Genomic DNA, 24196 nt, shown 5'->3' with positions numbered 1-24196 from the left:
CTAGTCCATCCTTCTCTCCATGGACACAGACATCTGCTTCCAACTGCCCGACATGTCTCTCTGGTTTTGACTTTCCTGGATGCCATGTCAATGCCACCACACAGAGTGCTGCCTCTACTGGGGACACTCACACAACCTCTCTGGGGGACATCTGAGCCAAGCATGGATTGGGTGCACTGCAGAGAGGTCAAGTCATGTCGTGAAGTACCTTGTCCCACAAAGGCTCACTGTTCAGTGAGTTGACTGGAAAAGTAAGCTTATGCCCCTGGGCAGGGTCCCCATAGGGAGTGTCCCACACCCTGCTATCAGGTCTATTCCTGGTGCCATGCAAATTCAATTTGCAAGACCCAATGCTCTGGAAATGTCAAGAGCTAACGGAAATGTACCAGGAAGTGCACACCATAGCAAAGGGAGAGGATGGCACAGAGACCTATGCTATGGGTTAAGGGGCACAGAAAGGCCACCTCGAGCACAGGGGTCAGTCACCTCTTTCACAAACAAGGCAAAAGGTCAATGTTCTCAGCTCTGGGAGCCTAAAGGGCTCTGTGGCTCCTAAGCCCTGCAGCTGCAGCCAGAAGCAGCACTGAACAGGATGTAAATGCTGAGGATGGCGATGTCAATAAAACTTTATTTACAAAACCAAATTGGTGGTGGTGCTGGTGGTGGTGGTGGTGGTGGTGGTGGTGGTGGTGGTGGTGGTGGTGGTGGTTGCGGACTGGTTCATTTCAAAGCATGCTGGAGTGGCATGGCCACTGAGCATCGGGAAACACAGAAAGGAATGCGACCGGACGAAGGGCTCCCAACACACTAGACGTTGACCTTTGGCACTGGAACAGGGTCCCTGAAGGTAAGTCTGGACAGTCAGATAAGGTAAGTACATTTTATTACAAGGAAATGGGACAAGATAAATCTTCTCTTCATCTTGCTATGCTTAAGCATCTTTAAGAGTGCAGGGAATTCATGTCTATCAGTCTGGTTTAGAAAAGTGTTTAGAGACAGCAAGAGTACACTCCTTGGTTCCCTGACGAGGGTTCCAGGGATTCTGATATCTGGGTCAAAGTGAAAGTTAAGGTGAAAAAGGCTGTCAGGCAGGGCAAAAAGATTCCAATTTCTGGTCTCTTTGGGCTGTAATTTTTACTGTGTTCAAGGCCATGAATGCACACAGGGTAATAACGAACACAGAACAAGAAGCTAGAGCTTCATTAAGACAAAACGAAAGTAAAAGTTTTGCCCTCTGCACCACTGCCTGAAGCAGGTTTTTCTAAGTCGTTTCCTGAGGATGGCATGTTGACCATTAGATTCACACGATGATGATGACAAATTCACCTGCTTTTTCTTTTCCTATACTTAGGCTAGCATCGATTCAAGGTGTGGCCCAACCGACTTATTATAAAGGATGATACTGGTTGGTTGAAAAAGGTAGTAGCTTTCTATGAACCATGTATTAAGTTTTTATGTATATTAAAATTAACATTGGAAAGAACAATGGTAGGAGAGGAAGCTGGAGGACAACTGCTGCAAATGCTTGCTTTTGAAAATGCTAATGAAGAGTACAGGAGAGCATTATTACCTATAAAGGAGGCTGGGGATATTAATGCTTATATGAAGGCATGCAAGGGTATCTTTTCTGAAAATGGAAAGATGCATATTTGGCATGTATTGATCCAGATAGAGTTATTAAATTATGTTTAAATACTCTTGAATATCCTACAGGCACTTTCGCTCAGGATGAGTTGCCTTTAGAATGGGTTTATATTAAATAAAACTTTAACCAAACATTAACAAATTATGAGGAACAAATTTCTTTAATCATTCAGCAAGGCATACAAAGATCTGTTACTCTGTGGGGATATGATTGTGCTGCTATTGTTTTCCCATTAAGCAAAGATAAAGGGGAATATTTAATGCAGATGTCTGAGGTTTTTCAATTAGCCATGATTTCTTACACTGGAAATATTGAATTTCATCCTCCCCATAGTAAATTGTGGGATTGCTTTAAAAAACAAAAAAAAATTTGATAAATACACTAATTTCTGTTGATCCATTACCATCAGCCTTTACTGTGTTTACAGACGGCTCTAAGACCAAGATGGCTTATTGGACCAAAGATTAATTTTGGGGACAAGAATCTTCTTTTGGGTCAGTACAACAAAATGAATTATTAGCGGTAATTAATGTATTCCAGGATTTTACTCATGATGTAAAAATATTATAGCTGAGTCCGCTTATGTTGTAGGAGTAGTACAGAATATTGAGACTGCTGTTGTTTCTACATCTAAGCCTATATTAAATGTTATTCTCACATATTAAAGGCCTATTGTTATTATGAAACTCTAGAATATTCATTACACATACTAGATCACATTCAAAATTTCCAGAATCTTTAACACTTGGCAATCATATGGTAGATCAATTAGTGGCATTTGCTACCCTAGAAGAACACAGTCATAATCATGCCAATACAGGATATTTACATATTAAATATAAGCTTCCCTATTCTCAAGCCAAACAAATAATTGCTAATTGTCCTATGTGTCAGTCTTCACGTATAAAATGTATTCCATCTCAAATTAATCCCAGAAGGATGCAACTTAATACATCGTGTCAGATCGATATAACCCATATTTCTGAGTTTGGTCGCCTTTCACATATAGATGTAAGCATAGATAATTTTTCAAAATTTGTGTGGGCTACACCATTGCCAGGAGTACGCACTGCTCATGTTATACAGCATCTATTGGAAACGTCTGCTGTTATGGGACCGCCTTCTAAAATTAAAATTGATAATGGACCAACATATATTTCTTATCAATATAAACAATTTTGTCAATGATATCATATTGTACATATTACTGGTACAGAACACAATACACAAGGACAAGCTTTTGTTGAAAGAATTCACCATACCCTGAAATGACAAATTATAAAATTAAAAAGGGGGAAAAGAGATGGCCTTATTCAACCTGAATGGAGTTTGCAGACCAGTCCCAGAGCTATATTGGCACAAGCATTATACGTTATTAATTTTCTTAATTTGCCACAAGGTGAAGTTATATCAATAGCCGATAGACACTTTGTTGAACTTCCCCCCAGAAGGCATGGAACAGACAGTATGGATAAAAAATGTCCGGGATGCTGAATGGCAGGAAGGGACATCATTGTATATAGGGGAGAGGGTTTTGTCTCATTACAGGATGGGAGACTATTCTGGTTACCCGGGAGATGGATCCAAGCACAGAATAATAAGAACTGCTCCCTACCCTCAAAGGAATCCAGTTAAACCAGCTACATTTTCTCCTGATGGATGTTCTCAGGAGATGAGGAGGTGTCCTCCATTACTGAGGCCCTGGCTTCTCTTAGTGTCCACAAACAACAATGGATAAGGATCTGTGCAGTGACAACCCTATTACCTGTGGGGTCAGGTGAAGCGATTAAGCACTGAAAGGAATAATTTTGTCCCCTTCAGGAAAGTCCTTTACTGCTGAGCACTTATTCTTAGCAATGTGTGTTTTACTCATGGTTTCTTCTGCTGCGGCCAATGCCAGTTATCGGGCTTATATTGCTTATCATGATGAAATCCTACTACTTTTGTGTTAGTAAATATATGGAAAATGACACAGAACATGATTGGAAGTTAATTCAAGCCTATTTAGAGGGTAATGAAGTGCTTCAAAAGTAATTAATGCCTTGAAATATGATGTTCGAATGTCTTTTGGTAAACAGCTAGAAGATACTACCCCTATGGAAATAGCGAAATTATTGGCTGATCAATTGACAGGATTAGATCCCAAGGCTTGGCTTCAAAGGATTTTCCATAGCATGGGAGGAGCTAGTTTTGCCATAATCTTATGTACATTATGTATTATGTTGCTTTATTTTTACATGACTAAACCCCTACAAGGACCTTTAGCTATGTTATGTAAAGTGTTACTTTAAAACAAAAGAAAAAAGAAGGAATTGTTAAGACATAGAGATGCAGCTCCCAGGCAGGGTCAAGAAAGGCCTGGTGACAGATTCAAGTAGGGGCTGGAATGGCGCCCTGGAGAAGGAAATGTTTTTTCTCACTTGGCCTTAAATTATGTTCTGCTGTGTCCCGTTTCTGTGGAAGTGGTTCTAACGCTCTCTTGGTAATGGTGAGTATATTTTGATTATAATAAGAGAGGTTATTTGTTATATGAATATTTTTAGAAGAAGCTTTCGTTTATTCATCTTTCTTTGTTTAATCTTCCCTCATTGTTCCTGGTATCCTGGGAATAATAATCTTATGGTATCTTGACACAATGAAAATTGTAGTGATGCATATTCTTAGCTTAATAAGGATTGATAAAGCTTGCAACTGCGTACAGTTTCTTCTGCCTTTGCTCTGCATCCCCTGTGTCCTGTTGTATGCGACCATACCCAGGGCCCCAACTCACTAGACATTGACAATGGGTCACCCCACAAAACACAGAAGCATCTACCTTAGTCAAAAATGGACATTTTATTGAATGCATACACTAACACTGATTGATCACATCCATAGCAGAGATACTAGGGGCAGATCCGTGGCCCAAAATACATTCCTCTAAACCTATAAAGGAAGAAAGAAAGAAAGAAAGAAAGAAAGAAAGAAAGAAAGAAAGAAAGGAGGAAAGAAAGAAAGAAGGAAAGGAAGGAAGGAAGAAAGAAGGAAAGGAAGGAAGGAAGGAAGAAGAAAAAACAAAAAACTTAAGCTTCTCATAGGAACTTCGCAGGAAGTGTTGTCTGGCGGTCAGTTCTGATTGGGCCATTTTAGATGAAACAGTGCATAGTGACCCTTAATGTGATGGGCCCTATATAAAGCTTTTTGCAATATTGGAATTTTAACAAGCCTCATCCAGAACATACAGAACAGGAAAGGATGTGATCACCATGTCCTTGCTCTCTATCAGGTTATTTTTCTGTGTCCTTGATTGTCAGGCATAGACAGCAACAATCTGAAATAGCTGGTAGACATGGAACAAAGTGGCTAAAACTATAGTTGTGGGTTGCACACCTCAACTGTCAATGGCTAATGCTGTCCTCAGAGACCTCGGAGGCCCCTCTTGTTAGACTGTCTATTGAAAGTGGAAGCACTGACTTCAAAGTGAACCGGGCCAGCCAGGGAGAGGGCAACATGGGATACGTGGGACCCTGTCTAAAACCAGCACAAAAACCAACCCTTCATTCAAAGCATCATCTATTAATTCTTTATTATTTACCACTTTCTCCCTACCAGCCTTTCAGTCTGGAATGGTAGAAAAGGACTGGGAATGTTCCTTCTATTCTAAGGACCTTGATCTCTCTTTCCTTAGGTCCACATCAAGAACACATGCAAATGGGTATCACCATCTGAACAACTTAGTATCATCTACTCAGTATATCTAGCCTAATACTGTGCTCTGACAATCTCAAGCTTCCTTGAGTTTCGCTGAACTAGCAAGAAGTATGAAGTACTGAGGCCCCACCCCAGTGATCCTTTCAAGGGGTTAGAAGAAAGCCATGAGAGATGCTCCACTTCTTTGTCCTTAGATTAAATCACATTGACACAATGTGGGTGGACTATTTAACCAGACATGTTTCTCCCAACCCCACCTTTCTGAGTTCAGACCATGGCAGAATTCATGCCCCACCACCCTAGATATTGAGTTTAGTGATATGTAATTATTATTTAAACCTATGTATTAAATTTTTCATTTTGTTAATTTTTGTGGTTTTCACAGTCTTCTTTGATTAACTTTCCTAGTTTTATTAATTTATCCCCTGTGTTCTCTGGTATTTTGTCCTTCCCTTCAAAATAAGTATTCCTTTTAGGATCCTCTACAGAGCTGTCTTACTGGTTACTCATATTGTGTTAAATTTATTTTTAGTGTGCATTAGTCAGCACAGTAGCTGGGCAGCTGCCTGCCCTCCATGGTACCAGATCTACTTTCCAAACAATAACGCTCAACTCTCACTGACTGTGTAGCATCTTGGCTGCTCTTTGTTCCACTTGGACAGCCCTCATGACCAGGCTCTCCTCTCCCTTAACCATGGCTGCTCTCCTCTTCCTCTCTCCTCTCCATCACACACGTTCTTCCTTTATTCTCTGGCAGCTTCTTCCTCCTTCTTCCCTCCTCATGATCCTCTCTAGCAAAGCCCTCAAAGCTCACCTCCCCCATCTCTCTGCTGTGCAGCTGTTGGCTGTTGGCTTCTTTATAATCACAGTTAACTGGGAGCAGGGTCAGTTATTTGGGGTTAACCAGTCTTGAGTTCTACAATTAGCATTAAAATACAAGCAGCATTAGGCCAATACACTACAGGGGTTTTGTTTGTTTGTTTGTTTGGTTTGGTTTAATTTTCATTTACCTTTTTACTTGTTATTTTATTTTTGGCTACTTTTTATTAATCGGTTATTTTATTTATTTACATTTCAACTGTTGTCCTGCTTTCCACACTCCCCTCATCAAACCTTACATCCCTTTTCTGCTCAGCTTTGCCTATGTGACAGTGCTCCTGCACCCACACATATCCATCCCCACCTCACACCTCTAGGATCTGCATTTGGTGGGGCAATAGGCCTCACCTGGAACCATAGAGCATCCTTGCATACACTTTGGCTGGCAGTTTGGCCCCTGGGAGCTTTGGGATTAGGGAAAGAAGATCTGTTCAGATATTAAAGCCAATGATTGCTGCATTCTCTTCTTTTTCTGGTTATAGGTGAAATTATGTTTGTGTGCTTCTCTTTTTTTAAATTATTGAGAGAAGATTAATTTCTTGGTTTTTCTTGGGTATAGTTTAGTTCATTGTCTTGGAGTTTTCCTCCTATTAGCCTCTGTTGTGCTTTCTTACAGAAAAGAATTCTTTAAATTTGGTTTTGTCATGAAATATCCTGGTTCCTCCTTTTATGGTGATTGAGGATTATGCTGGATATAGGAGCCTGTGTCTGCATTACATCTGCCCAAGATTTTCTGACTTTTAGAATCTCTGTTGAGAAGTCTGGTGTAATTCAGATACGTCTGAATTTATTTGTTACTAGATATTTATACCTTACCCCTTTTAATGTTCTTTCTTGATCTGTGCATTTAGCGTTTTAATTATTATGTTAATGGAGGAATTTTTCTGGTACAATTAGTTTGATGTTCTGTAGGCTTGTTGTACCTTTATGGCCTTTTCTTTCTTTACCTTATGGAAGTTTGCTGCTATGATTTGTTGAAGGTGTTTACTGGATCTATGAACTAGAAATCTTAATTCTCTTCTCTATCTATTATCCTTAGGTTTCAACATTTAATTGTGTCCTGAAATTCATGGATGTTTTGGATTCAATAAACCATACATGTTTATCTGAGATGGGTGTTTTGTGCTTTGTGGGATGACCTCCTTGACCCCAGGCTGCATGAAGAATCTCAGCTGACAATGGGGACATAAATTATAAGTATGTGTAGCAAGACCCAGGCCTCTTCCAGGTTCTTAGATATTAACTGAGAACCTCAAATACAGTAGTAATGTGATAGTGTGGTGTGAATCTAGTTACTATTCTCTATTTTGATATAGATGACTCTTTTTGTGTCATGGTCAGCTTATAATGACTAGAAGACCTAAGCTTGAGAATAACCAAAGACTACATTGCTTCTCTAGCAGCTGAGCTTTTAAAAGCCCTGGTGTGACAGCAACTGTTGGTGGACATTCTGGATTATTCCTTCTGTACTTTAACTCTCTGTGTCACTTCCACCATCAGTAAGTTAGTTCAATTCCATAAATTGGAAATTCCTCACCTGGAAGAAACACTCTTTTTTTTTTAAAGATTTATTTATTTATTTATTATATACAAGTACACCGTGACTGTCTTCAGACACACCAGAAGAGGGCATCATATCTTATTACAGATGGTTGTGAGCCATCATGTGGTTGCTGGGATTTATACTCAGGACCTCTGGAAGAGCTGTCAGTGCTCTTAACCACTAAGCCATCTCTTTAGCCCAAGAAATACTTTCTGAATATGATCTGAGATTGGCCATGGAAAAAGGGTAGCTTGAACTGTCCCACCTAGGTTCTGGGCCTGCACAGGCCTGCTCTACAAAAGAAACCTGTGTTCACAGCTGTTGGCTGGCTAAGAAAGATTTCACGAGACGTGATACACAGCCCTCGGCTTCTGCTTCAGTCATCTGCACAATTTTTCCCGGACGATATCCTCATACCTCCAGCAGGCGGGTGATGAAGCTGTCCACTCTCAGCTCCCCTTCAGCCATCTTGTGGGCACCAGACTCTCCTCCCTGCAGCAGGAACAAGGGCTTCTCCATGGTGGCTGCAGCAGCAGTGGTGGTTTGGCATTCTCACCTAGGAGGCCCTATGCCTTTCTAACCCAGTTCCAACTGACCTCAGGCCCGGGCCTTCCCCCCATTCACTTCCCATGGAGCAGGGAGAGCAGCACCCACTAGAAATAAAAGGGAAGCCCTTGGTCCTGCCAAGACTGAACCCCCAGTGAAGGGGCTTGTTGGGGGGAGGGTGGTAATGGGAGGAGGATGGGGAGGGGAACACCCATATAAAAGGAGAGGGGGAGGGTTTAGGGGGATGTTTGCCTGGAAACCCAGAAAGGTAATAACAATTGAAATGTAAATAAGAAATACCCAATTTAATAAAGATGGAGAAAAAAATAGAAAGAAAAGGCACATATTTAAAACAGAAGAATATGGACCCTAATTTTAAACCACAGCTCTGTCAATTAACTATACCTTAAGGAAGCTCAGAAAAGCAGGCCAAACAATTAATATTTTCTCGGTTTAAGTAAATAATAATGTCCGTTTCTTGCTATTGTGGAGGGAATTAAATAGATAATATGTAATCATGGAAGTTTTGAAGTACCATCCATTTTTCTGTTCATTAAATCAATCTTACTCATTTCATTGATCAAATATGTATGTTTTCCGTTTCACAGTTATATGTATAATAAAACCAGTATAAAAACCTTCAGAATATTCAGTTATTATAGATATTTGTCATTTCTTACAGAGGGCAACTATGATTGACTACACCCAATTCTATAAAAAACAAAACTCAGGAAACCTGGCCCTTGGCAGCAACGAATCAAGAAATATCTCGGATGGTGGGGCATGAATTCTGCCAAGCAATGACCTCAGATAGGTGGGGTTGTGAGGAAGATGTGTGGTGGAATAGCACACTAGATTCACGTTGTATCATCTTGATTTAATCTAAGGACAAAGAAGTGCAGTATCTCTGATGGCTTTCTTCTAACCCTTGAAAGGTTCACTGGGGATTGACCATAGAACTTCATTCTTCTTGCTGGGGCAGCAACACTCGGGAAGCTTGAGATTGCCATAGGCACAGTATTAGGCTAGAAATGCTGAGTAGGTGATACTAAGTTGTTCAGATGGTGATACCCATTTCATTTGTTCTTAACGTGGACCTAAGGAAAGACAGATCGAGGTCCTTAGAATACAAAGATCATTTCCAGTTCTTTTCTACCTTTCCTGAATGAAAGACTGGTTGGCAGAGAATGGTAAAAATTCAAGAATTGGTAGATGATGCTTTGAATGGAGGGTGGGTTTCTGTGCTGGTTTTAGACAGGGTCTCAATTACCCCATCTTGTTCTCTACGTTGCTCGTTAGGTTCACTTTGAGCTCAAATAAAGCTGCTTCCACTTTCCAACAGGTAGTCTTACAAAGGGGCCTCCAAGGACTGTGAGGACAGCATTAGCCAATGAGAGCTGAGGTGTGTAACCCACAACTATAGCTTTATCTGAAAGACGCTCAGACGGAGGAGACTCTCGCTCCAGTCCTGAGGACAGTCACCACCCCATGAACACACAGGACTCAGTCTTGATGTAAAAACAAGAGGTTTACTTTGGGATACCAATGCACTGGGGCTCGACACGGTCCTCACGCAGGAGGGATGTGAGGAGCCTCAAACAACAGAAATATACAGCTTAAATAGTCAGTTAAGATTACACAGTTTCCTTAGCTCAGCTATTTCGTGCCAAGGATAACTAGGCAGATGTTTCTCGTCCTGGAATTCCTGGGATAAGGCCGTAACAACATCAATGCAGCTATTTCAGTATGAAGGACTTCTGACTTGATATATGTTTTCTTATCCTGGGGTTCCCAGGACAAGGAACAAGGATATCTGTCTTGGCAGGTGTTTCTCTTCTGGAGTTCCCAGGACAAGGCTATAGCTATGTCAGCCTATAGCACAGCTGCATTCAGTACCAAGGACATCTCACTTCTATAGTGGTCAGTCAGGTTTCCAGAGATGTTTCCTGTCTTCTAATTGCCCTGCAGTAAATATGTTCTGTACCCTCTGTTCTTATGGTCCGGCAGCTTCCTAGAGAGTGGGTGGGAATGTGCTTTCTGTTCTTTCTGTTCTATTGTCTAATGTGTAGGGGCTAAGCAAGGGCCAGCTTAAAAGATTCTCATTCGTAAGAAATGGCTGTACTGATATCAAACGGGGATCTTTCATATCCACTTTCTTCCAAGTCTACCAGCCATCTCAGATTGTTGCTGTAATATGCCTGACAATCAAGGACATAGAAAAATAACTTGATACACAGCAAGGACATTGTGATCATATCCTGTGTCGTTATGTATGTTCTGGATGAGGTTGGTTAAAATGACAATATTGCACAAAGCTTTCTATAGGACCCATCAAATTAAGGGTCACTATGCACTGTCATAGCTAAAATGGCCTGGTCAGAAGTGACCACTGGATCACTCTTCTGTAACTTCACATGAAAGACTTGTGCTTTTTGTGTTTTTTTATTTTTCTGTTTTTTCTTATTTATTTATTTATTTATTTATTTATTTATTTATTTATTTATTGTTTTATATGTTGTCAGGAAGATAGCTCAAGTCATGGATCTGCCCCCAAAATCTGAGCTTTGCTACCAATACTGTAAACAGTATTAGTGTATGCATTCAATAAAATAACTTGTTTTTTTTTTTTAAGTAGGATAGATGCGTTTGTGTTTTGTGGGGTGATCCATGAAACAGGAGTGAAGATGCTTGTTTCTTACTCTGTCCACTGAGTTATGTCTCTAGGCTTGTCCTATTCCTTTGGCTGCACCCCCCCACACACACACACATCTGCTGACTATTTTATTTTTCAGATGAAATCATACGTTATAGCTTAGAGAGGCCTGTAAGCAATCTTGCTTTGGTAATTAGGTGCAGAGAGGAGAGCCCCACACTCAGCCTGTGGGTGCATTCAATGGTGGATCCAATATTTCAGTTTCCTCTGCTAACAGATCACCACATTGTTGCCAGGACCATAATGAATGCAATTCTTTCTCCTAAAGAATCTGGTGGCAACTGTCAAATGTTAAGCACAAAGCTTCAGGTTGTACCTATAACACACACCCACATTGCAACCTACCCTACAGGCTATTTCTGGGTGTGATTTCATGCACCTGCACATGATGAGACAGGAGACCTCTTTGGCTACTTATAGGAACTGGTGTGATTTCTCAGTAATCTTTAATGGGTAATATTGCTGACTGAGGAGAATTTGAGGTAGGATGAAACATTTCTGTGCAGGGATTGGGGAGGAAGCACTCATTTAGATACATAGCAATGACTTAGGTTTTTCCAATCAAGCCTAGAGCCAAATTTGGCTTTGGAAGCATGTGGTGCTCAGTGGCTATGCCACAGGGAAGTCTCCTGAAAAGGGCACATCAGCTTTTGCTCAGTACAGGGAGAACATTAGCAGGGAGGCAAAGTCTGTTCTCCGTGACATCAGCCGTCCCTTCGTGGACATTCTATTGTCTCCTAGAGAGACCTTGGAATCCCTGTGATGTCACCAGTATCGTTGTGACAACCAATTCCCTACTTTTTCTCTTAGTGTCCAAAGGATATATCCACAGGCATGTTTGCCCGTCTTCTTAGGCGCTTTGGGAGAGTTGATGTTGATAGAGAAGAGTCTAGAGTGAAGCAAACGAAACCTAAAGGTAATGATGGACACAGGACATGGGGAATGTGGAGTAAGTTCTGGGCAGTGTATGTTGAGCTTCCTCTCAGGGGTGAGTGTGGGGGCCTTCAGCTGGCCTTTATAGCAATGGGCCACAACCACTGGAACATCTCCACAGATATTGAATTCCATGATTATCACAATTCCTGAAAGTCAAGGTTGTCACATTATTAGTTTCTCCATAACCACATGGAGGATATGGCAATGCCTATGCTATTATTGGGTGAACTTCTAGTCTTTACTTTTACAGTGCATTCGGTATGTTAAATTGATATAATAACACCATAAGTAGTCATGGAGGGTATAACTTTTCTGAATTAAACAGGGCATCAATGTACTTCACTTTCATTGCTTCTTTAAATTCAGTGACTATCTGACAGTAGTAAGAGGGAGAGAACTGTGCTCCTGGCATGACCTTATATTCTTAGAACTCCTTTGACTACCTCTGGCTGACGGGGCCAATCTTACCTTCATATATTAGAGGTTCTGTGTGGCAGATATTTTTCTACAGTAGCCAAACTATATAGAGCAGGTAGAGAAAGAGCCTGTAACCTATTGGCACTTCTGGGGCATTTGTCATTTCAGTAGGGGGAATTAATAAATCTGTTGACCATGTCCTCCCCCTACATGACTTTTTAATGCAAAGTTATTGGACTAGAGTAACAGTGTAGGATATCTGAGTATCCCTGATCAATCAAGTCATTGTGGATGCTGAATTGATGATCTGACTTCTGAAACCAGAGGGGTGAGGGTCCTGAAACCAGGTTGTAGCCTGCGTACCTGATAATAATCCTGGAGAAGGCATCTCTCTGGTACTTGTAAGCCTGTGTGGGCGGGCATAGGGAACACCTGGCTGCTTACATCTCTTGGTCTCTATATAGTAGTGGGGGAACTGTGATCCACTTAGGATGCCTCTTACACATAGACCAAACTCCTTGCAGTGACACTGGCTTCCAAGCATGTTCTCCTGTTTGGACCTCACTGTGGTCTGTGTACGCTCTATGCATTCGCCCCATGCGGGTTCACTTTTGTTCTTCTACATACAGAGGCTTGCAGACCGATGTCATCCCCTGAAAATATCCTAAACAAGGTGCAGGCCAACGAGGAAGAGGAGAGGCTGAATAGAGAACTGGAGCTAACTACCAAGGAGAGAAATGAGCTGACAGATCGCCTCCTTTATGTGACAGGTGGATCCATGAACAAGAGGTATGCATTGCTCCAAACAAACGACCTTGTTCTAAACCTCATCTCCCATAGAGAGGAGATTCAGAACCTGACCCTTCCTGAGGAGTGAGATTGAAAATGGACTCTCTGATTCTGCCTGTTGAAAATCTGAACTTGCAATCTGAGTGAAGATTTCAGGGATAAAGTCACTGGAGCATGAGTTCCCAGTGTACAATTGGAAAGCCCTTGACAGGTGGTAGTTTTGCAAGGTTCTAGGTGCTGTGAGTTTGTGGAGAGTGTTTGTACTTGCTAGGAAGGTGACTGAACGCTATCATCTCCTGGCAGCAGCCTTAGGTGACAGGTCCCACAGTGTTCATATCAATGCTTAAGTAGAAGGCCTGAGGCTCTGGCCTGCTCCTTCTTGTCTCTGTGCCTTACACTCTGAGACAGTAATGGTGCATGCATTTCTACTGATTCTCATTGTGCTCTTTCCATATTTGTCTCTCTTTCTCATTTTCTGAGTCTGTTTACTTTTCTTTTCTTTTTCTTTTTTTTTTTTTGGTTCTTTTTTTCGGAGCTGGAGACCTTACTTTTCTTTTCTCGTGGGTGTGCCCCAGTTTGTGTGTCTGTGTGTGCACAACTCTGCATGCATATGCACAACCTTTATATGTTTCTCTATCCCTCCACCTTTGGAATTTAGGGGTCTGTTTTTTGACCTCAGGATTTACCTTTATAATAGTTTCATGGAGGTGTAAGTGCTTTATTTTGGAAGCCCCACTTTCAACAGCATAGTTCTTTGCCTGTGTAGTCACATTTGTCTATACATTTGTATGCCTTGGGCAGATTATAAGTTTTTGGCAATATCTGGTCTCATCTCCAGAATTATGTGTACTGTCTGCCTCTAGAATATTAGTTATTCGGCTTGTAGCATTCCACTTGTCAAAACAGGAAAAATGAAATCAGAGGTTTCTGGATGTGTGTGTGTGTGTGTGTGTGTGTGTGTGTGTGTGTGTGATTGGGTAAGCTCTGTGGCCTAGGCTCTTGACAGCATAACAGGTTTGAATGCAGATCCAACCCTTCTGATTGAAAAAAGTGAGCCAGGGGACCCTTTATCTGGGTGCTTAGTTTTTGTTGTCCTGGGCACACAATTCCAAGTTTCTGAAGCTGAAGAAGATCCAAATATGTAGAATTCAGAAAGTGTCCTTCCAATGCTGGGGTAGTACAGGACACAGCCTGAGTTCCTATAATCCTAAACCTCGATGTTCATTGGGTTCTATCTTCCTGGGGCCAGCCCCTACTTCAGGACAAATCCATTTTATGAAAACTTGAAGATAAAGGAGAAAGAGGTCATGTCATTACTGCACAACTTAGACACAAAGAACATTGAACATCGTGAGAAATTTCAGGAGCTCAAGAAGGAGATTAACTTCTATCGGTAAGTACTTGTCAGAAGGGCCCATCACTTGTGGAATATCCATTCCCGCCTCTCTTTGTTCTGGACTGGAGAGCCTGCAGCTCTGGGCACATCTCTTCTGCTTTTAAATATCACTGTGCCGTGGGTCTTTTGGACTCAGTTTCAGTTCCATAAGAGACTGTCAGTTATCACCACAGTGTCTATGCATCTTTAGAAGGCTCTGGATAGAACTACACTGATTCAGGCATCAGAGTGTTATTAGGCCAACCTGTGGCTCTGGGGTCATACCAGGTTTAACAAAGCTCAATGTGTGGACCACATGGTTTGCATGACCTCCCTTGGTTCTACTGTCCTCTTGTGGTTGTTTGCCGCCTACTAATTGATGTTGCTCCGATGCATTGGGCTCTCATGGGTAGTTGCAGATCCCTTGTTCTTTTGGAGAGACATGGACTCTTATTGGTGCTTGGGTCACAGAAACAATTTATTCTTCCCTGGATTGGCCGTTTGCTGTTTGTGCAGCAGCCTTACATGTATGGATATGTATTCTATGAAGTCTTTATGGGTATCTGGGTCCTGGTGGACTTTGTGGGATTTGGCAGTTGGAATGGGAGGAAGAGGCTTCAGGATCTTACTATGCAGAGTGTGTTTCAGGCAACCTGCACAGCCGGCTCCTGATGGACCAGGCATGTATGAAGAAGAATTTGGTCACATTGAAGCAGGAGAGCAAGGAGTTACAGCGATATTTGTTTGAATTGAACCCGAATGATGAAGACGAACAGGAGAAAACCAGCAAACTCCAGACCCAGCAAAATGTGGTAGGAACAAGCAGCTGAGTCAGATTGACAATGTCTGATACCATTTGCCTACTGGATACATCTTTGCTTCCCCTATCACCTTTCTAATCTCCCCACACCCAGTCAGTCACCCACCTCATGTGATAGAGTTATTCATTGCTCTGTCTATGCACAAGTATTCTGGGATGTTAACCACTCTTCAGAAACTGAATTATGGGCAAGTATACTTCTCTGCCCTTTTTGAAACTGCAATCCAGAAATGGTGACAGAGGAATAACATATCACATGACTGCATCACCCTGTCATAGATTGGATGCTATGAAGAGTTTTGAACGAGTTCTTGGTCGTGTGACAAAGGTCATACAGGGGTCATGTGATGGTTGGAAGCACCTTGTAGGGATAAGAACCAAGTGCAAATGGCAAATGAGTCCTGGTCATTGGCTTTGATCTCAGTATCATGTGGCCTTCTCCTTTCTTCCTGCAACCCAGTTAGGTCTCTTCTCCTTTCCCCGTTCTTGGTTTTCACTGGTAGAAGTTTGAGGAGCAGCTTGTTCTCCCACAGTACTGTGAGGGTTGCTGGTGACTTTCCCCAGGCTGCAGAGATATCAGCAATGATTTCAGTGAAAAGATCAGTGCTGTCTGTCCAATGCAGCTGAAGGGACAGAAGGCAGCAACTTCACAGCTGGTATGCGTGTCCCCACCAAATCAGTGTCTTAATAGCTGCCTTCTCCTCCCAGGTCTCAGGAACTGCAGGAGACATGGAATAGGACAGATCCCAGGAAGACAGCCCCCTGAAGAGTGAGTTTCTCTCTCAGGAGTTCCCTGCTGACGACAATCCTCAACAGTCAAAGACTTTTTTGGGGAGAATATTCTTCTTCTCAGTTAATTTCCTCATTGTATAGAGACCCTAAATTTATGTATCCGTATGCCAGCCTGTCTCATTGAGGTCTTTCTCCTCTCTCATACTGACAACACCATTTGAGACACATCTGAGGGGACTGCCTTGACATCCCGTGTCCTAGAGGAGAAACAGCACTACAACTGTGTTTCTAAATGTTCATTAAGAAAATGCTGTTAAGAAATACTTTTGGTTAAGATTTTCATTGAAGTTTTCTTTTTGTTATATCATAGTTATATATTCCTGTTACTGTTTTTCATTTTTTATACCATTTTAGTTGTTCATTTTATGCCTGTTTTTTGTAAATTGTATTCCTTATGAATAAAAATTGATTTGTAACTCTTGACTCTTAAGACCGTCTTATTCAAGGGTCCTTTCCCCTCCTGTAGACTTAGAACTGACAGCTGGATATGGATCTTTGCATGGTCCAGGCAGCATGAGTAAATAGGGAATTTAAAGCCACCAAGGTGTACACAGGGTGATAGTGTCTTTTGTGTGGATAATGTGACTTTTTTTATGGACCCACACTTTATGATGTAATCACTGACATACTGTATCCATGCTGTCATGTGTTCTGCTCATCCTAATCTATATCAGTCTACAACACCCATTCCTTATTGACTGTTTGCCCAGATATTGAGTAACACACACTCATGCCTGTAGAGCTGCAGAAAAAATGACAACTTTCACAAAGGAATATAGAATAATCCTAATCGAGAACCATGTGCCTCGGTTTTTCTTACAATACAGCATTAGTATTAAACCACAAAGATAATGACCATCAACGTCATTTTGGGAAATAGGTTTTTATAGGTGCTGTTTCATTTGATCATTCATATGCTGTGTTTTTTATTGTTGCTGATTATATTTATTTTTATCATGTAACTCAATGGATCTTTTTTTTTCAAATGTATGTCTGGGCCACTCCTGAGTGCATTTCCCTCATGATCCAAAAGAGGGAATAGCATTCCCCATTGTAGATGATTGTTAGGGACCATGTGGTTCTTCTGAGAGAGCAGCAGATGCTCTAACCTGGGAGTCATCACCACAGCTCCTGTAGGTAGCTTTTGTCCTTCCAGGGCATGTGCTGTACTAGGTGGACACGATCACCTCCCATTTAGGAGAGAGATCTCAGGAGATGTGTATGTACAGGTGGTTGAGCAGTGCCTGCTCAATGTGGTAGGCTGCTAGGCAACCAACTGAACCCCAGCCCTGCTCCACCTGCATTCTTCGAGGCAGAGTTTCTATAGCCCAGGATGGTCTAGAATGCATCATCTACCTATGTCTTTTTTCCACTAATGCTAGGATGAGGAGCATATGTCCTCCACACCCTTCTTTCCAAACAATGAACATTCTCATGGTCTGGTTATCACATGGCCATGAGGGAGGTAAATAACACTCAGCCAAAACAGAGGCGCATTGCCACAGTCACACAGACAGCCTGGACAGATCTGACACGATCAGCACCAGGTTTGACTGCCACTACTTGAAGCAAGGTCCTCCAGTGTTAGGACAACCATTCAAACAGCAAAGAATGAACCTGTTCCCAGCATCCGAGGAGTGGGAGACCCAGAAACCCATGTGTCAATGTGGCCATTTGGAAAATGGAAGAGGGGAGGCAGGGAAGCAGGCAGAACTGGACACAGTTGCAGGGACCCAGGCAAAGAGGGAATATTGGGGCAGAGTCCATGAGATGTCAGTAGGCAACAGGCCAGCTGGGACTAGTGTGGGTACAGGGCTTCTAGTGTGGGTATGAGAGGAGCAAAAGTAGCAATGATCAGATTCTGATGCAGCATAAAGATTGGAAGGAGCTTAGATCGTCTCAGTGTCGTATAGGGACATTATAGACACTGATGGGCAGTGTGGGGATTGCAGGGTCCCTTATAGTGGTCTCTGCAGGTGTCAGGACTCTGTCAGACCTATGACTATCAGGCAGGCTCTGAGTGCAAGTGAGAGTCACGGGACAGGCCCTGTGTACAGCCTGGTTTGGGGACATTTCCAGGTGCCCCATGGACTGCAAAATAAAGGCAAAGGACACAGGGAAGCCAGCAGTTCCCATGCACAGGACATATACTAGTAGACCTTTCTAGAATTTCCATAGACCATCTGTCACTAGTCCTCACTATAGAAGGCACCAGCATTCTGCCCTCTACTTCAATTGGTGAGACAGCTAGTCTAACTCCAGCAGGAAGGCCTCAGGGAAGACAGTAAGAACTCACAGGTGACCTCTTTTACTATTGAAACAGGCTCTTCCTATGGAGCCCAGAGAGATCATAGGGTCCTAATTCTCCTGCCTCACAGTGACTGTAAATTCAAAAATACCTTCAAGAGCAATTGATTCATAGCACAGGGGGAAGATCAGATTAAGGCTATCTAAAGGCCCCAGGGTGGTAGGATTACCAGGGTCCTAGTAAGTTTCTCCAGCCTTAATTACAACCTGTGTCAGTCCTGCTGTGTGGGATATCGCCTGATGCCCAGTGATATCACAACTTGGAATTCTTTGTCAAATATAAGCTGTTATGGGAATGAAGTAGCCACACAATAAACACTGGTCTGGATACTCCTAGGTCAAGAATCCCCTGTTGGAAATGCCTTGGACCGCACCATTTTACATTCCGGATCATTCTGGCTTTTTAGCAGATTTATAAATACAAAAAAGAAAAATGGGCATAGTAGTTTAAGCCTATGATCCCAGTCATGGGAAACTGAGTCAGGGTGATGGAAGACTGTAAGTTCCAGGGCAACCTGTGTTTCAAGGAAAAAAAAAAAAGGCATGGTGAAGATTCCACTCAAGTAGAAACCAAAAGGCTTTCACATGGAGCCTGCCATCCACTGGTCAGCACTCCCATCCTCACAGCCACAGGGAGACACTGGGGAATTTTTCCCACTGTCTCTCTTTGGGATGCAGTCCACCCCATGATTCTATGTGAGGAATGCCCCAAAGGTTGCATCATGTGAGGGACCTAGATAGTTCCAGGATTGGGAGAATTCAGGAGTTTATAATTAGGGATGATCTACAGCTATGGCAAAGCCTTTTCCCTCCACATGGCAGCCCCAGGTTTGGCCCCAATTGTAAAAATAAAATCCCCCCAAAATAATGCCAACAAAATATCACGAAGCCTAAACGTCTGACCAGTCTCCTCAAAAGTGCACAGGAACCTGACTCCACATTTAGGACCCACTATGGCCTCTGTGACCTGTGAGAAGGAATCTAATATGGGAATTAGTACAGTATGACTTATCCTTATGGATATCTTTGGTGACAATCACCACCTGACCCCTGAAAACCCATCTACCTGGGAGGCTCAGCACTCATGTCACCAAAAAAGCCCAGATCCTAGGGCCAGCATGGGCTGGAGGTGAAGAAAGTTTGTCTCTCGGGAACATCAGTTGCTGCTCCTGGCCTGACTCTATCCTCAGGAGACAATGTCACCCCAGAAAGTGTGGGTGTCAATGGCTCTTCCCAGGCCAAGACTGGGATACTGCTTAAGTTCCGCAATGCACAGCAGTGCTCACTCTAGAGCTAAATGTTCTACAGCTGAAAGGGGTGGGTGCTCTGTTGGCCACGCCCCTCCCCAGCAGTGTTTAGTGCACTCTGAGTGGAGCTTCAAATGAGAGGGACTTCTTGAGGCTACTCCCGTGGAGAATGGCAGATTCATCAGAACACGGAACAGGGTGAGTTCAGAGCACACCTGGGAGGAATTTAGGGGTGTCAAGCCATGACTAAGACCAGATCCTGGGCTGACAGGCAGTTGAGCTGGAGAACTGGCATCCAAAGAGTGACTGCCTGAATTCCTCTTAGACCAAAAGCCCTGGATCTGAACTACTTTGCTGCATTCTCCTGAGCAGGGTCCCAGACGCAGCTCAGAATCGGGGTTGTGCATGGACTTTGGTGCAGGCAGCACGTGGCTTAGCCACAAAGTGCCCAGCTTTCCCATCTGTGCCCACTCAAACTCCTCTGTCTCATTTTAGGTGTGTTTGGTATAGTTTTAGACAGGGTATATTGTAGCAGCACAAACCTGCTTTAACCAACACTGTAAGGTAAAAGCAACCCTGAATTCAAGATCCTCCAACCCCTCTGTCCCAAGTCCTGCAATTAAGACCTCCAGCTGTCACCATTTTACTTCAGCATAGGATACATCTGTGTTAGAGTGAGCTTTGGAAATACTGGAGTTCCTTAGAATTCAGGTTTCCTTAATTCTTGACAGGAGTTTTGTGATGATGCTGATGAGAGAGTCATGAGTTAACACTGGGAGAGGTAACAGTCATGGCAGCCCTGAGTGCGCAGTGAAAGTCAAGACAGAAGCCTGCTGATTAGCACCTGAGTGAAAGTGGGAGGATTCAGAGTTCAAGAACAGACTCAGTTACATACCTAAGACCATATTGCAACAATTTGTTTCATGTTTGGCTTGTTTTCTTTGAGACAAGGTGTTAATATATAGCCCTGGCTGTCCTGGAACTCACAATGCCTCTACCTCCCAATGGATTGAATTAAAGGCATGTGCCAACATGCACTGCCACTAAATAATTTTTAATTAAACTTTCGGGCAAAATCCAGTAATCCCAGTGCTTAAGAGGCCAAGGCAGGGAGACATCTGGTTTCCTGACAAGTCTGGTCTACAGAGAGCATATCAGAACTGCCAGGGCCGAACAGAGAAACCCTGTCTCAAAAAATAAACAACAAAATGTGTTTTTTTTTTAAAGAAAAGAGGACGGGGGTGTGGGGGTTGGGGATTTAGCTCAGTGGTAGAGCGCTTGCCTAGGAAGCACAAGGCCCTGGGTTCGGTCCCCAGCTCCGGAAAAAAAAAAAAAATAGGAACGAATTGTCAGAGAATTAGAGGAAGAGATCCAAAAGATATTGGGCAGTTCAGAGTCTAGCTTCTGAGATGAAACTGGACACCATGGGGTTAGGGTGAGGATTCTCATCTTGGACTGGGAGACAGAGGGTGGCTTCAGGGATGGAAGGCTCAGTCAGTCATTAGTCAGGATTCTCAATCAAGAGGATGTTGTAAGATCCAAAATGTGTGAGCAGTGTTCTGCATGAGACTAGAAGAACCCGCCTACCCATACAAAACAGCCAATGAAGAGTAATCACAAGCATACGTCTGGAGGTCCACAAGAGGTTAATGTCCACCTTAGTGTGGATTAGTCAGAGCACAGGTGGAGAGGAGTAGAAGAGCTGATGGTGGCTGAGGCAGGAGAGGAGTTCAGGTGTGAATTTGAGCCAGTAAAACGGAGCTTGGGGGTCGGGCAGAGCAATGAGAGGTCTAACAGTATAGCTGTTGATATCCTTCAGATTAATTTGTCTTAAGAGCCTCATGCCATAGCCAAGGACAGGAATAGATCTGACTATTGAGTGGCTGGGCTCACATAGCCCAACAGATTTGGCCTTGCCTCTGTGGGATTCCAAGTCTCTCCCTTTAGACACAGCCATGGTGAAGGTGTAGCAATGAAGGTGCAGATGGCTTTGCAATGCTTGGCTTATGGTGTTGAGTACTTCATGCTCCACAGAGCTAGGGAATGTCCTAGAAGCCAGGGAGGCTGAGCCATGAGGAAGACAGGTCTCTCGGAGAGAGAAATGATAACCAAAGTCACTAAGAACTTCCTGAATCACAGTGTCTGTTAACCATATATTTTATTTACTTATTTTATGTGCCTGACTGTTTCACCTAATAAATGCTTGTGCACCATGTGGTATGTGTGGTGCCCGTGAAGTCCAGACTGATTCCCTAGAATTGCAATTACAGGTTAATAGGAGCAACCATGTGGACACTGGGAACTGAACCTTGGTCTTCTGCTCTTAGCCACTAAACCAACCATCTCTTCAGCACCACCCCCCAATTGTATAGTCATTAAGATTTAACCATTTGGCCTTCAGTATTTGAATTAATACAGATGTGACAAGAGTTATAGTTAACATGGTGGTTCAGGTATAGACAGGCAGGCATCTCATTGTATACAAAATATGAATCCTTCCTTCCTTCCTTCCTTTCTTTCTTTCACTTCTTTCTTCCTTTCTTTCCTTTCTTTCTTTCTTTCTTTCTCTCTTTCTTTCTTTCTTTCTTTCTTTCTTTCTCTTTTTGTTTTACTCTTGGAGACAGTGTTGTTTTTTGTGTAGCTGACCTGGAATTAGCTCTGTAGAGGAAGCTGGCCTAGAATTCAGAAATCTGTCTGCCTCTGCCTCCCAAGTGTTAGGATCAAAGGCCTGTGCCACCACCACCACACATCCTTCTGTTTAAAGGAAAAATGTAGTCTTACAGGTCAGCATGAGTTTAGCACCGGTATAGACATTTTCCTAGGCCTCAGGAGCTCTAGAGTTCATGAAGGATTTGCTGCCTTCCCCTTTAGCCCTGGCTAACTATGAGAGCTCCACACACATGGGTGTTTGCTTCATTAGAGTCTGGAGGATGAGGGTCACAGGCTGAGGTAACTGTGTAGAGCAAAGGATGCCTGGTGAAGGTCAAGTGGGTAAAATGCTGAAATGCTAAGGGAAGAGGCCTATGGTTGGCGCTTCCTACACCTGAGACTTCCAACCCAGAAAAGCAGGGGGTAGAGAGTGAGGATGCAGAGTGCACACAGGTCAGGAAAAGGCCATGTTCCTGAAGCCTCCATGAGTGGTGGACAGGCTCTGGGGCACCATGAGGGACATCAGGAGCTTCTGCACTTTGTAGAATAACAGGGTTCCATGTTACCTCACATGCCCACGTTTTGCCCCCTGCTACAGGGAGAAGCCAACACCAGAGTCTTCCAGCTCCCAGCCCTGCTTTTGCCATGTAGGTTTATCCAGAAGAGCTTGGAAGTCCCTGGACCTGGAGTCTCAGGTGGTTGTGAGCCACCTGACCCTGGTGCTGGAGACTGAACCCAAGTCTTCTGCAAGAGCAGCAAAGACCTGTGCACTGCCTGGCCCAGCCAGGGCTGTGAAATGGTGTTTATTTTCATGCTGAACAAGCCCAACAACAGTTTAGGTCCCTAGAAGCCACATAAACCTGGATGCAGTAGTGTCTGTCATCCAGCCCTTCCCACAGGGAGATAGGAGCCTAAAGTGGACAGTCTCTAGGATTAGGGGGAAGGGCTAGCCTAGCATACACAGCCATGGAGGAGAGGTAGAAGGTGAGGACCTGTGCTCAGGTTGTCCCTGACCTTTACACAGGCACACACACACCTGTACTCACAGAAACGCTATACATACATACGTGAAAAAGGAAATAAAAACATACAACATTGAAAATACAATATACTGGGGCTGGAGGGAAGGCTCAGTGGTTAAGACCACTGACAGCTCTTCCAGAGGATCTGAGTTCAATCCCCAGCAACCAAACATTGTGTCTCATAACCATTTCTACTCTCATATACTACCCTTTACTGTTGTGTCTGAAAACAGGGACAGCGTACTCAGATGGACAAAATAAATAGTTTTTTAAAATCCTTTTCTTAAAAAAAAAAAAAACTCTTCTGTGACACATGCTCATTGTGTGATTCCAAATGTTGCTAAGTCAGTAAAGTCCTATTGCTACATGGTCACCAGTTGTGTCAGCCTTGGTAGTAGAGTGGCACAGTTGAAAAGTTGCTGGTCACAGTGACCAGGCAGCCTAGAAAGCTAACCATGTGCAGAGAAGGCTGTGCTGTGTCCTAGTCCTCTACCACACACTGCCCCTCATCCCTACGTACAGAGCAAAAAGAACAGATGAGGAATGTTCCAGGTCTCTTTCCTCTTTGATTGCCTTACTAACCTAGCCCTGTGCTACATGTAACCTTGTCACATCATCTGTCCCATCCCTAAGCCCTCATAACTGTCAGATAAGATAGGGATCTTGCTTTGGGGGGAAGCTCTGGTCCCTCTCTGTCCTAAGAGGCTCTGAGCCACCGCTGAAAGAGAGTCATCTGAGGATTGAGGGACGTCCATAGCCAGTGCTCTGACTTCCAGGAAGGTTTGAGGAAGGTGGTCCTCTTCTTGTGGTGCCTCTAGTAGGAACA

At 43.1% G+C, this 24196-nt stretch overlaps 1 protein-coding gene across 6 annotated transcripts; it reads left to right on the top strand.

Annotated features, from left to right (window-relative positions):
- The first annotated feature begins 685 nt into the window (after positions 1-685).
- On the top strand, positions 686-16567 carry LOC134483434 (disks large homolog 5-like). 6 transcript variants are annotated; one of them, XM_087595983.1, is made up of 8 exons: positions 723-847; positions 1352-1419; positions 2073-2139; positions 11827-11932; positions 12999-13158; positions 14408-14551; positions 15182-15345; positions 16062-16567. In XM_087595983.1, the coding sequence occupies exons 4-7, from the start codon at positions 11851-11853 to the stop codon at positions 15279-15281; spliced, it is 486 nt and encodes a 161-aa protein (XP_087452109.1). In that variant the 5' UTR covers positions 723-847; positions 1352-1419; positions 2073-2139; positions 11827-11850; the 3' UTR covers positions 15282-15345; positions 16062-16567. The 6 variants fall into 6 exon arrangements, with proteins under 6 accessions (XP_087452110.1, XP_087452106.1, XP_087452108.1 ...); XM_087595982.1 differs by lacking the exon at positions 1352-1419 and having other exon boundaries at positions 696-847; XM_087595985.1 differs by lacking the exon at positions 11827-11932.
- Positions 16568-24196: the final 7629 nt, after the last annotated feature.

This window comes from Rattus norvegicus, chromosome 19 (genome assembly GCF_021556685.1).
Source record: "Rattus norvegicus strain SHRSP/BbbUtx chromosome 19, alternate assembly SHRSP_T2T, whole genome shotgun sequence".
In the NCBI taxonomy this organism is placed as follows: domain Eukaryota; kingdom Metazoa; phylum Chordata; class Mammalia; order Rodentia; family Muridae; genus Rattus; species Rattus norvegicus.
Note: the sequence above shows the minus strand (reverse complement) of the source record. Positions and strands in the feature narration are given on the sequence as shown.